This window comes from Scyliorhinus torazame, chromosome 3, assembly GCF_047496885.1.
Source record: "Scyliorhinus torazame isolate Kashiwa2021f chromosome 3, sScyTor2.1, whole genome shotgun sequence".
Taxonomy (NCBI): domain Eukaryota; kingdom Metazoa; phylum Chordata; class Chondrichthyes; order Carcharhiniformes; family Scyliorhinidae; genus Scyliorhinus; species Scyliorhinus torazame.
In genome coordinates this window covers 191,342,218-191,357,343 of record NC_092709.1, presented here as the reverse complement: position 1 = coordinate 191,357,343, position 15,126 = coordinate 191,342,218, and the positions used below count along the sequence as shown (strand labels likewise).

Genomic DNA, 15,126 nt, shown 5'->3' with positions numbered 1-15,126 from the left:
AATTTTGGCAGCATAGGACAAACTTGGTGGGACAGCCTGATCGAGATTCACAAGAAGAATTTGAGTAGAGTTCATGAGCCAATGGCAATCGTGTCCTGCTTGGCACTATTGCGAGGCACAGAGGAGGTCGTGAGGATGCTCCGTAGACAGCTTGAGGAGAAAGAGAGGGAAATGTTAGCGAGTGTGAGAGTCTAAACGAGCAACTCCGAGCGCAGCTAGCGGCGAAGGACAAGGAGATGGCTGATGTAAAGAGGGCACACCAATCTTGTCTCGCCCACGTAAGCAGCTTTCAGATTCAATACGATAAGGCCTACTGTGGGCCAAACGTATCTCTGAACCCATTCTGAATGGATAGCAGTGATTGCAATCTTGCAATTTGCTGCCTGCACTTGGCGTGATCCACTGAACTCTGCCTCTGTTCCGTGGTGGAACTGTGGAGTGCTCGTAGGGCTGCCTTTAAATCCTCACATTGTTTTCTCAACTGTTCAGCTTGGTTCTCTGTTTCCTCTCGTACCAACAATGTGAGGATTTAAAGGCAGCCCTACGAGCACTCCACAGTTCCATCACGGAACAGAGGCAGAGTTTGGTGGATCATGCCAAGTGCAGGCAGCAAATTGCAAGATTGCAATTATCCATTCAGAACGGGTTCAGAGATACTTTTGGCCCACAGTTAGATGGCCCCGATTGGCAGGAACTTAGTGAAACGGCCCAACTATACGTGAATGAGACAGAAAATCAGAATAGAGCCCCCCAGGCCCCGAAAAGGAAAGCACCCGCACCACCGACTGCACAGGCAGCACCCAACCCAATGAATCCCATCACCATGCAGCGTAGAGTAACAACAGAAGACCAACCCGATTTTGTGTACACCACCCCACTAACCATCACCCAGTTAAGAGATGCCCGCGACAAAATAGAAACTTTTCATCCCACGTCAGACCCACACCACTTTTTCGAACGAGTTAGGCAACAGACCGTCATGTACGATCTGGACGAGCAGGAAGAAGTAAAGCTCATAGTGATGAGCCTTGACCCGTTGGTTAGTTCAACCCTTCCCGACCCACAAAATGTAGGAGGAGGTAGCCTCCAATGATATGTTGGGTGCTCTGGATCCGTGGAACACACAGGCCACCAATACTTAAAATAATGCAACACAATTTCATTAAGTTAGAAACTGTTGAACATACTTTCACTGTGGATTAACACAATGTTAGATTAAACTAAAGACCTATGCCTGTCCGAACCAGTCGATGCACTCAGCACATGGTGAGGATTTGTGCTGTAAGCTCTGTCCTTGTAGGAGGCTGTATCCCGAATGAGCGGGAACTCGGATACCCCCTGTCTTTATAGTGAGTGTGCTCTATCTGGTGAATGGCTGCGGTGTTGTGTGTGTTGATTGGTCTTGCTGTGTGTCCATCAGTGTGTGTGTGTATCTGCACCATGATATACTGGTGTATATTATGACATCCAAGATATGAAAACAGCCATTTTAGACACCATAGGATATAACAGAGGAGATCCGGTAGAAGGACTCAACCGATGCAGACAGAAAAAGGGAGAGCATCCAACAGCATTTGCTGGACGCCTCTGGATCTACTTTACCGCTGTATTCGGTGATTTAGCCCGTGCCTATTTATCGGTAGACAATATGGCCAAAAGGACCTGTATTCTAGTCTCCCACGCCATGGAGGCAGGACAAAAGACATGTGCCAACTACGACCCTTCAGACCTGTTACACAATGAAGTGTGGGTACTGAAGCGATTATTCAGAGTTTGGGAACAGTCCCTACAGAAAAAGACAGACCAAGAAAGAGTAGATGCCAACATGAATCCAGTAAGGGCACACCAAGACCCCGCATGGGTAAATGAAGGCAGAAGTAACACACAGCACCCTAAAACGCAGGGATGCTACAATTGGGGACACAAGGGACATTACGCCCGAGAATGCAATGTTCCCCCCGAAACAGCAACGGAATCAGCCCACAAATGCCCCCCCCCCCTAGAAACCATGCCAAACCCATCCACAGCGTTAGCGTCCGATCAGATAATTTGGCCATAAATGGCACCGATTGACGGTGTTCGGACTCCCCATCTTGGGTCTGCGATACCCTTTGGAATAAGTCTGGAAGACTGGTAGTTGCAGGCACAGTCCGGGGACACCCAGTAGAGTTCCTTTGGGACACAGGAGGGTCCCGACAACGTTGAACTCCTCCACGATGTACCAGCAAGATATATGGCCCACTACAGAAACCATTACCCTTAGTGGCTGTACAGGTCACCTCCAGCAGGGACACATTACAGCCCCTGTGGATATCCAGATCGGCAACATTAAAACAAAACACTCAATGCTTTTGGTAGATTTACCCCAGACAGCAGAACCCATCTTGGGAATAGATTTTATGAGTTCACACAACCTTTCTTTCGACCCCGTAAATAAATGTGTGTGGAAAATGGCCAGAGCAGCACGAGCCCCCGCCACGCTCACAGTAGGGGACTATGCACACAGGATTAGCTCAGTGGGAGAATACTGGTTTGATCCACAAACCATTACCACAGACAAAACGGTTAGAGAAGTCTTGAAAAGACACAAAGCATTGTTTGCCCAACACAAGCACGATTGCGGTAAGATCCCAGGAGTAGTCAACATTACAGGTCCCGATCCTAAGCCCCAGAAACAATACGGCTTTCCACAGCAAGCCGAGGGAGAGATAGCCAAAGTAATCCAGAGTTTATTGAACCAAGGAGTAATTTGGCCCGTAGAATCAACGAACAATGCCCCGGTTTGGCCCGTACGAAAACCAGATGGTTCATGGTGACTGACCATCGATTATAGGGAATTAAACAAAGTGACTACGTTAGCAGCCCCCACCATTGCCACGAGTCCCGAGACCATGTTAAAACAGGGACTCCAGTCAAATCTTTTCACGGTTTCGGACATTAGCAATGGCTTTTGGTCCATTCTATTGGACAAAAAGTGCCAGTACAAATTTGCGTTCACTTTCCAGGTACAGCAGTACACGTGGACGTGCCTTCCACCAGGCTTCCACAACTCTCCCTCCATTTTTCACAGACAATTGGCGAACAGATTATCAAAATTTTCCCAACCTGAATGCCTCATTCAATATATGGATGACTTGCTCTACAGACTGACACCAAGGAAGAGCACATTTCACTTCTTTCGGAACTATTAGGACTCCTCAAAGAAATTGGATGCAAAATTAACCCCAAAAAGGCCCACATTCTCCAGGAAAAGGTCACTTATTTAGGTACTGTCATCACGCATGGTAAGCATGAAATAGAACAGAAACGGGTAGATTCGATTGTAAAATTGCCCTTGCCCCAAAATGTTACAGCACTCCGGTCATTTTTAGGACTGGTCGGTTACTGCAGGAACCACATAGACGGTTTCGCCACAAAAGCAGCCCCACTTTCCGAGCTCCTTAAGAAATAGGCCCCATGGAAATGGCTTCCACAGCATTTGGATGTTGTAGATACATTGAAATGCACCCTAAGCACAGGCCCCAGATCCACACTCCCCATACGCGATAGAGGTAGCGACCACCGACCGAACCCTTTCGGCCGTACTCCTACAGGAAACGCACGATCGTTTAGGACCAGTAACCTATGCCTCACGAGTTTTAGATCCAGTAGAGCAGGGATTTTCAGCCTGCGAAAGGCACTTACTCGCAGTTTTCTGAGCAGTACAGTACTTTGTGTACATAACAGGACTCAACCCCGTAACCATTTTGACCGAGCACACCCCGACATAGCTACTATTAGACAATAGATTAAAAGACGGCACAATAAGCCAAATTCGAGCAGCGTGCTGGACCCTGCTCCTACAAGGACGTGACATTACAGTAAAACGGACAAAGACACACACGTTTCTGGCCGACAATTTACACTATGCAGGAACCCCACATGAGTGCGAGATCATTGCACCCAAGCACAGCACAGGCCGCTTTGTTCCCAAATCGGTGCTGAAAAAGACAGACATCCGACCACGGACGACCCAGCCCACAGACAAAGCTCTGAAATTTTATGTAGATGGCTCCTCCACAGTTCTTGATGGAAAAATAATCTCAGGATGTGGAATTTATGTAGAGGATGCGCAGGGATGCGCTTTGAAGAAATCGCATTAAAGTTGCCTGGACATTTAGGTTCGCAGGCAGCCGGGTTAGCAGCCATTGCTTACATTGTCCAGCACCCAGATTCGTTCCCGACCCAGCAGACATATATTCAGACAGTTTGTACGTCTGCAACAGCCTGATGGAATTCCTACCCCTGTGGGAATCTAGAAGATTTATATCCGCCGATGGAAAACCCCTACCCTTAGCGCCATTTCTCAAACACATCCTCCAGACAGCGAAAGGTTGAAAATACGGAATCGTTAAAGTTAGAAGTCACCATCATTCCTCCCCACCCGGTAACGTGAAAGCATATGCCCTGGCGAAAGCAGGCTCACGACATGGCCACTTTTGGCAACCCCCCGCGGGTGCCCCAGTACACACGGTCCAGGTCTCACAGACCAACATTCAAGACTTAGCCCAAGCACAAAAAGAAGATGAGACACTAAAGGACATTTTAAAAGGAGACTTCCCAGCTCCCTATGATAAGTTTAAAGATACGTTAACGATCCATGAGGGAATCATTTTAAAGGATGGCATTTATGTAGTCCCCACCCAGGACAGGAACCAGATTATTTGCAAATTCCATGACTGACATGGACACCAAGGGATAGAATCCATCCTTGCCCACCTCAGACCTCTCTGCTGGTGGCCTGATTTAAAAACCGACGTGACCCATTACATTGAGAATTGTTTGATTTGCGGCCAGAACAACCTGGAGAGATATGCAAAGAAAGGTCAGCTAAGACACACCCGCCCTGTTAATGGTCCATGGACGAACTTGCAGTTAGACTATATTGGTCCCCTCCCACCCTGCAGAAATGGATACAAATATGTGTTGGTCATCATCGACATATTCACGAAATGGGTAGAAGCATTCCCTTCAAGAACAAATACGGCCAAAGCCACGGCATAAGTTTTAACTGAGCACATTTTCACTAGATGGGGACTCCCCCATAGTACTGAATCGGACTAAGGTTCGCACTTCACAGGCAGTCATGAAAAATGTCATGACAATTTTTGGCATAAAACAGATGCTTCACATTGCCTATCACCCGCAGTCCAGCAGCATTGTGGAACGCATGAATCGGACCCTAAAGGCCACACTTAGGAAGATGGTACAGCAGGTTAATACGACATGGGACACAGTGCTCCCATTCGCATTGATGTTTATTATAAACATGGTGTCGAGTTCAACAGGTTACACTCCCCCATACCCTCATGACTGGACGACCCATGAAGGGTACAGAGTATTTATTTGGACTTGATTTGGCCAGCCCCGCAGTCACCACCCTTACCCACGAAAAAGCGGTCCAAAACATTTTGGAGAATATTAAAGCAGCACAGCCCGCTGCAGCTGTTTGACTAGGCGCTAGACGAAAGCAGACTAAGGCCTCCTTTGATAAGAGTACACCCGACAGAGTATACAGTCGGACAGCAAGTCATGATCTCCCTGTCCAATTCTAGTTCATTCCTCTCCCCTAAATTTGCAGGACCCTATTCAATTTCCGATAAAGTAAGCCCCTCAGTTTACAAGATCACATATCCTAATGGAAAATCAGGATGGTTCCATATAAACCAGCTTAAGGTTTATGGATCACAGTGCAGCCACTCACGCCACCTCGCATTGGCAATGGCAGACGGTGGAGACCCGCCCACTGACAACCCAATCCAGCCCTCCCCCAGCCAGGACAGCACGTCTACAGACACGACCCTGACCCTGCCCCCAGAGTCCAATTTTACCCTAACACTTGATTCAGCTGCTAGCGGCAGCGACAGCACAACGGACACCCTTGATAGACTAGAACAATGGAAACACAGACCAGGCCCCAGTCACTACGGTCCCAGTGACACCGACCACGATATGTTCAGCCCCTCAGAGACAATCTATTTGCCATTACCAGAACCTGACCCACCACCCGACGATAGCGACACCCCCCCCTTGCCCCTACCGCCCTACAGAATACGAAACATTGGCACCGCGATAGTTCCTGTCGCCTGACACAGAACGATGAGATGGACCCCACATCGGCACACGCCGCATTGGCACTAAAACTCCAGGCACGTGTTTGGCACCTGGGAGATGGTGATGACTCCGAGTCGGACTCCCATCTTGCTAACCCTTTTGAGACCCTTTTTGGAATGGAATCTTGAGGTGTCCAGATGATGAGAGAAAGGAACCGATTGAGATTTACGGTGTCCTACTCCCTGATGTAACCTGCCTGTTTTTTTAGTTTGTTTTTTTAATGTTGAATGTTCTCTCTCTTATACGACTTTGTATGTCGACCCCAGGCACGTTTCGTGATACAGTTGTGACTACTCTAACGCCACATGGCAGTTAAAGGGACTAGTTTGCTGAAGCCTATATATCCTCAAATTCTTACCGCTCTTGAAAGGTCACTCAGGTAGTGAAGTAATGGCACTTATCCCTGCCCTGCCTGAGGACCCCCTATGTATTTGGTCAGCCAAGCTCGGGTAGTGGAGCAACGGCACTGATCACCGCCCATACGCACATACTGCTCATACGCACTCCATTTGGAGAATTATTTTTGAAACTCTTTTGCTGTTTTTACAACTGTGGTTTAAAGAATGCACTTTTGCCACAACCTTTGTCCCCTTTCCGGTGACCTTCGGTTGCTAGTCCCCCACCTGCTATTTACATGTTCAAAACACGTGGTTGAAACAAGTTTGCACTGGACGGAGAAATTGTCCGCCCACTCGGCCCATCAAACACAGTCTGCGAGAGTGCTCGCACTGTGACAGAATTTTTTTGTTCGTACGTCTTGTCTCCCAAATGGTTGTTTTCAACAAAAAAAAATGAGGGAGTCACATATGGTGATGATTCTAAATGGGAAATTAACGTTAAGCAGAAACAGACAGACAAACGAGATATTAAACAACAAGATAATAACAGATATTATGCTTGTACCCCCAGGAAGATACGGATATACCTGAAGACCGAGAAAGACGAGATGAAGACTAACCTGATGATCTGCATCATGATCGTCGTTGGATCAATACAGTTGTGTGCGTTAGTGGACCCTACACCCTCACCACACAGGCCCTAAACATGACCACCCAACACGACATCCCTAGCCCGGACACTACACCACACACACACACACACACACACACACACACACACACACACACACACACACCCACTGATACCCCCACATGGTGTGATAATATCATAAAATGGTACTCCTTTTCATACACAGTAGAGGCCCTACTGGTTATAGCTATACTGCGCAGTGTCATCCAGACGATCAGACTTCAGAAATGGCGAAGGAGAGCCTCCCGCCCTCCAGTATACTCACTCCGAGCCCCTTTCCTCGGACTCCAGCAAACCCCGCACTCATCTGAATTTTTCGTCCCTAATAAGTTCCACGGTTGTTTTTTTTAATAAAGTTACTTTCTTTGTACATGGACATTAGTAATAAGTAGGAATGTGATGCTGCTATTGTGTATTTTGTATTGTAATATAAGTTCTCTGGTTATTAGATAGCAGCATGAGTGTAGTTTAGTTAAAGACAGTTAGAGGTTCCCCTTTTGTGTAAAGAAACTGAATGTATGTTTGAATGTTATGGTGCCCCCTTAGAATCTTTAGAGATATGTGTTGTAATAGGGAAAACTTGGGTAAATATTTTGACCCATAGGACAGAGTAGGATAGAACCTGTCTTTGATTGAGGGTACCCGGCATGTCCGACAACAGGAGAAGATCCAGTAATGTGATCCTTCACGCTTCACATTGAGGATCAAGAGGACGGACTGTAACCATCTGGGATGGCCACTTACAATAAGGAACAGGGAAGGTCACAAAGCATAACGGGAAAAATGGACAATGCGAGATTCAGGCAGGCTCAGAGCCTGAATGTATATTTGTGAGTGAGGAATCCAGATGGTATCGAAACCCCCAACCGATTAGCATTTGATGGCCCATCTCCGCCAGACAAAGGACTGATACTTGAGCGACCGATACAATCCTAGACATTTCGGCGCCACTCCCTGTACTCAGGAAGCATAAACAACAGGTTCAGTGACTGCATAGGACACGCCCAACCATCAAGGCACCTGCCCCTTTATTGGTTCGAATCGAACACCGTGATCAAGAATTACCCAATTAGTGGGGTCCAAATTGAAGGACCGCCCAAAAGAGCGCAAAAACCCCCAAGGATAAATAGAGAGACCACCATGTGTTCGGCCTCTCTTGGACCTGGCACTCCGGCAACGTCTATTTCCAACATCTATTTCCGGCACCACCAGAAGCAAGTTCAAGTTCAACGTCCGATACAAGACAGATGAGCCCAGCTGAGCAGAGGTTACTTCTACAGTTCCGATAGACCCAGAATCGAACAACGGCCACTGTTCCTCCGACCTAAACCGGGTGGCTGAAGTTAAGTACAGGTTGGCATAGTTGATAGGTGTAGTTTAACTAGTAGTGTCTATATTGCATGATTAATTGTGTGTGTAAATAAAGTACCCTTGACCTTGAACTAACTAACTGGTGTTTGGCTCTTTGATCGATACCCAGTTGAAACTTGTGGTGGTATCATTTGATACCTGGCGACTCTGAGCAGTATAATATTGATATCCAAAGAAAGAAGGGCAACCTCATTGATTGCCATATTTACAGTAGGTAAAAAAAGGTAACACCTCCCTGGTATAAAGGGGTGCTATAAGCCTGAAAATATCACTGGGACACTTACCAACTCCTTTTTTACTGATGCTGTGGCAGCACTGCCTAGCAGAGGCCTTTAAATGTGTAGCTGGAACAGTCACATGGAAGACTATTCTTAATATGCAAATCTACATCCTATGAAGGATGTTGGACTCGAATTGTAATTCTTAGATATAAATGAGCATGTGCTGTGAAGGCTCCACCCATTTATGCTGGTGTTAAGCATTGTACCAAGTGGGCCTTGAGGCATTATTTTAGGTTGTCCAAAAAGCAGCTTCAAGCGATTTTTCAGTTTTTATTGGAAATGTGCGCTGGCTTGTGAATGCCCCACCTGAATGCTAACCAACCCCCATCCCCACCATCACATTGCCACCTGCCTTGCTGGCAGCAGCACTTGGGCAACTCCCAAGGAGAGGATGGTGAGCAGAAGGCAAGGGTGACCATAGTAAGCTTATAGGGATCAAAAAAGGAAAATACACTGTTTTTGTTGCAGTGATTTCCACGAAAACCCGAGCAAATCTCATGCTATTCTTCAATATTCAATTTCCTGCAAGGATCTTGGAATAGTTATTAGCCCCTTTGACATTTGTATGCACACCCCATAGTACAGGTGTAACGTGAATCATTGAGGCCCAAATTTGTTCTTTTTTGTTTTAAGTCCATCGGACCCAATGCATCTTCAGGGCCCTTTTCACTTAGAAGTAGAAATGCAGAGATAGAGTTGACTATAATTTTCTACAGTATGCATTAGATTGATGGAGACACGTTTCCAGGCAGTTTGTACAATCAGAATAATCTCTTCGACTTTGGTTTTGCTTCCTCAAAAATATTTTAAAACATGGGTTTTTGGGTGACTCTGGTCTTCCTCTAGGTATCCCTAAGGCCTTCTCGTTGAATATTGTTTGATAGTTAAGATGAATAATATCAACAACATTGTCATCCATTTCATTTATTTGGGTGTAAAATTCTCAGTAATCTTTTTTGCCATAGATGTACAAAAGCCCTTGATGCCTTAGATTTATTGCTCTTGTTCTGATTAAGTGTCCTCAGCTCACTTATGGAATCTACTCTCAATTTTTCACCTTCAGTAAATGTCAAGCTGGCAGGCCTAAATTTCCCAAGACCATTCTTAATTTGTTTTGAAAGTTTGAAGGAGCATTACTCTGTGCATTGCACTAAAACTGCCCAAGTGCACAGAGTAATGTGAAAATAAAGAAATTCTGCTGAAGCTATTACATCTTTATTACAATAATCCTGGAGGAACAGTTACTGTGAAGCCCTTACAGAATAACATAGCTCTTTTAAATATCAGACCGTACATTAACTATGAAAAATCTGCTGCTGTGATATGACTAGCAGATGTGGTGGGATTATTTTCTTGGAACTTTCAACAACTAATAATTTGAACTATTGAACTCACTTTAACATTTTGCTTCCTGCAGACACTGCATTTGGAAATGGTAAGACGCCTGGCCGCCTGCTACTAGGAAATATGGTTTACACAGTAAGTTAATTTGTAAATGCTCATAACTTATAAATATTGTGGTATTAATGGATAATTAATTATTGCATTTCTCCTGCTTAAGTTTCAAATGCTTCTGTAAGACTGAAGATATTCAAAACTATAATCATTAAAAAAACTTTCCTTTGTGAAGCTCCCGAGCTATTCATACCTTCTAACAGGTGACTTCTGACTGATTATTATCTCTTAATTAGAAACCGAGAAAACAGGAAGTAAATTCAGTTGCAATATACATTTGCTGGATTTTTTACCTTGATTCGTTAATTAGGAAGTAAAGTACAACATTAGTTCTGTAGAAAGAACACAGGTCACTCAGCCCAGTGAAACTTGTCTCACCTATGCTGCTATCTGACTGCATTTTCAACTACTTTTGTCTCTACCACAATACTCACCAAATTATTTGAACCACACATTTTATCTTTGAGTTAAAGTAGCTGTTTGAAATGTTAGTTTTCCATTGTAAATTCCTGTTGTTAACCTCAATTGCCATTGGTTGTTACTTCCAGACTGTTCATCTTTTTTGCCTGATCTTGAGTTTTAGTTGCTTCCAAATAATAATGTAAATAAAGCTGCAAAACTACACCGAATGCCTTTCTAGCTTTGAGTATTTTTTTTTTTATGTAGAATTTACTTCCATTCTATTAAGGTATTTCTTTAATTATTCCATCACCATTTCCTGCCGTATCTCAACGCAGCCATTTTAAAATCTTTCAACTAGACTAACATGCCATGGAATGCAGTGGTTGTTATGCACAAGTATGGCGGTCATTTTCACACTGCATGACCCTACAGACAGCAATGCGATAAATATTTTCTTCATCTATTTCGTGTTGTGTGGTAATTGGCCTTTCAGGTTTTCAATTAAAGGACTAATAATGATCTTTATTAGTGGCACAAGTAGGCCTCCATTAACAGTACAATGAAGTTGCTGTGAAAATCCCCTAGCCACCACACTCCAGTGCCTGTTCTGGTACATTGAGGAATAATTTGGAATGTCCAATTCACCTAACAAGCACAGCTTTCGGGTCTTATGGGAGGAAACTGGAGCACCTGGAGGAAACTCTCGCAGACACAGTGAGAACATGCAGATTCCTCACAGACAGTGGCCCAAGCCAGGAATTGAACCCAGGTCCCTGGGGCTGTGAAAATGAAAAAAAAAATGAAAATCGCTTATTGTCACAAGTAGGCTTCAATGAAGTTACTGTGAAGCAACAATGCTAACCACTGTGCAAGACCGAGCAAATATATTTCCAGCAATTCTGATAGGGACGTTCTGGGACGAATATCCAAAGTTTACTGCGCAGAACTTTTGATGGTGAAGCTGGTAGTGGGCAGAAGAGCTTTCATTATTAAGAACCACAAAATGTATCAAATGATCTAGATTCTCCAGTTGTAAACAATCCCTAAAACAAGAAGTAGTTGGCAAGGTGCCAGGAACAAAATGCAATAATGTCAAAATAGTGGTGCAGAAAACATTATCAGACCATGGGAGGACCACAGTCGCTGAAAGTTTTGCCTTCAGCATTTGATGGTCCCTCAACTGATTTCTACTAAACTTCTGGATTGTAAAATGTACAGATCTGGTAAGTATTTTTTAGTCTTCAATACTTTTGATAAAGAGGCGTTCTAATTTTCTAAATAATTGTTATATAAATAAGTTTCTATTTTCCAAATCCAATTAATACATAGAAATGTATATTTAGAGAAACAATACCTATATTTTTAATTGTTTATCTGAATATATGAAAATTTCATTTAATTATTTTAAACAGAAAGACCTGAACCTTGCACCATTACCGCAAAGCACGCACCAATCCTTTGTTCAAAAAAAGTCATTTGTGCAAAGTTTAGCCAACACTTTTTAAATTCTTTCCCTGAATATTGATGTCTTTGGCAGGCCAGAATTCTTATTGACCATCCCTATTTTCCTTTGAGAAGATGGTGGTTAGCTGCCTTCTTGAACCGCTGCAGTCCATGTGGTGTAGGTACACCCACCGTGCTTGTTGGGAGGGAGTTCCATGTTTCTGACCTAGCGACAGTGAAAGAACAGCAATATAGTTCCAAGTCAGGATACTATGTGGCTTGGAGGGGAACATGCCACATGCCTGGGTGGTGTTCCCAGGTATCTGCTGCTATTATCCTCTTAGATGGCAGAGCTTGCAGATTTGGAAAGTGCTGTTGAAGGAGCCTTGGTGAGTTCTGCAGTGCATCTTGTAGGTGGTACACACTGCTGCCAATCCTAGCTTCTGACTTGATCTTACAGCCACAGTATTTATCTGGCTGGCCAGTTCAGTTTCTGGTCAATGGTAGACTTTCAGGATCGTGATCGTGTCGTGGGGAATTCAGCAATGGTAATGCCATTGAATGTCAAGGAGAGATGGTTGGATTCTCTCTTGTTGGAGATGGTCATTGTCTGGCACTTTGGTGGTGTAAATGTTGCATACCACTTTTAGGCAATGCCTGAATGTTGTCCAGGTCTTGTAAACCAGGTCATTCAGATACAGATTGCTTTATAATCTGAGGAGTTGCAAATGGTATTAAACACTGTGCAATCATCAAAATACAACATAAGGGGAGGCAGTGGTATAATGATATTGTGGCTGGACTAGTAATCCAGAGACCCAGAGTAATACCTGGGTTTGAATCCCACCAGGCCAAATGGTGGAATTTGAATTCATTAAAAGATCTGGAATTAAAAGTCGAATGATAACTATGAAACCATTGTTGATTGCCATAAAAACCCATCTGGTTCACTAATATCCTTTAGGGAAGGATACCTATCATCCATACTTGGTCGGCCCTACATGTGACTCCAGACCCACAGCAATGTGGTTGACGCACAACGTGGGCGGCATGGTAGTCCAGCGGTTAGCACTGCCGCCTCACAGCTCCAGGGACCCTGGTTTAATTCCGGCCTCCAGTGACTGCCTGCGTGGAGTTTGCACTTTCTCCCCATGTCTGCATGTGTTTCCTCCGGATACTCCAGTTTCCTCCAGTCCAAAGATGTGCAGATTAGGTGGATTGACCATGTTTAATTGCCCATTAGTGTCCAAAAGGTTAAGTCGAGTTACTGGGTTACAGGGATAGGGTGGAGGCGTGGGCTTAATTAGGGTGCTCTTTCCAAGAGCTGGTGCAGACTCGATGGGCCGAATGGTCTCCTTCCGCACTGTAAATTCCATGACTCTTAAAAATCTGTAAGAAGTCTTACAACACCAGGTTAAAGTCCAACAGGTTTGTTTGGAATCACTAGCTTTCGGAGCACAGCTCCTTCATCAAGGAGCCGTGAGGGGCAATAAATGCCTCCTCAGTGAGGGGCAATAAATGCTGGTCCAGCCAGCGACGCCCATAAAACGAATAAAGAAGAAACAAATACAACCCCACTTTTGATCTTGTGTTGAAAGGAAGGTCATTAATGGATCAATTGAAAATGGGTGGGCATAAGACACTACCCTGAGGAACTTCTGCAGCAAGACTAGGATGATTGCTGTCCAGCAACCATAACGATCTTTCTTTGTACTAGGTATGACTCCAACTAGTGGAGAGTTTTCCCCTGACTCCCTTTAATTTCAATTTTGCAAAGATTCCCTGATGCCACACTTGGTCAAATACTGCCTTGACGTCAAGGGCAGTCAGTCTCGCCTCCCCTCTGGAATTCGGCTCTTGTCAGGGCCCATATCCTTTGCTGTATCCAATGCCTTCAGTCTTATCTTGATCTCATGCAAAGGGAATCACACTTTCTGAAGACTGGCATCTGTGATGACGGGGACGTCGGAAGACAGTAAGAGTTCAATCTGCCACTCAGTTTCTGCTTGAAAATGCTTCAACGTTGTCTTTTGCATTGATGTGCTGAGCTCCCCGTCATTGAGGACGGTGATTTAGTGGGACCTCTTCCTCCTGTTAGTTGTTTAACTGTTTCCCACCATTCATGAGAGGATTTGGAAGGACTACAGGACTTTGATCTGATCCTTTGGATTTGTGGGATCGCTTTGTTCTGTCCATAACAAGCTGCTTCACTATTTAACATCCATGTAGTCCTCTGTTGTAGCTTCAGCAGATTGACATTTGATTTTTAGATATGCCTGATACTGCTCCTGGCATGCTCTCCTACACTCTCCATTGAACAAGGGGTTGATCCCTTGATTTGAAGGTAATGGTAGAATGAGGGATGTGCTGAGATTCTGGTCAAAAGTTTCCTTGGACCTGGAAAATCTAGACAATCTCAAAAAATAGGTAGCCTGCATATTGATGGACAAGATCCACAGGTAAGGAGGTGAAGTGCTATACAAATAAATTATGAGTTTGTTGCTTGATGTAGTGGGGGACAACTGATCTGATGACATTGCTGCCTGAAATGAACAATGGTGTGGAAGTGATTGCCACAGTGATTTGCATTACCCTGGCAAATCTGGTGCTTTCTGGTGGAGGTGGGCTCCAGATCTCCAGGGGTGCACAGTTTAGCTATTACCCTGAACGATCTTGAAAGAAAAACAGCCCCTAAATCACTATTGAATCCAAAGGTTCCGCCAAGACTCTGTATCTATGGCGGTCTGAACACCTTTAGCTCAATGCCAGATGGTGACTACGGAACATGGCTTGTGTAGACTCCGAACACCCCTTTCCTCATCAGAGGTAAAGTGCAATACCCAAGTGATAAATATTTGGCTTGGGGAGGAGGGGGAAACTGGGGAAACTGCAGATTCTGCAAATAAATGGATATATTTCAGAATAATACTGCACTAATTTACTATAAAAAGATGGCAGAAAACATTTTGCCCAAAATAAATTCTGCACAAAC

General features: G+C 44.5%; 1 protein-coding gene across 4 annotated transcripts in view; it reads left to right on the top strand.

Moving 5' to 3' along the window:
• atp8a1 (ATPase phospholipid transporting 8A1) overlaps positions 1-15,126 on the top strand; it is a 508,819-nt gene that overhangs the window by 429,503 nt on the left and 64,190 nt on the right. For all 4 annotated transcript variants that reach the window (XM_072496670.1, XM_072496671.1, XM_072496674.1 and 1 more), the window contains one exon: positions 10,252-10,313. In XM_072496670.1, the coding sequence (XP_072352771.1) occupies positions 10,252-10,313 (62 nt within the window). The remainder of the gene's footprint in view (positions 1-10,251; positions 10,314-15,126) is intronic.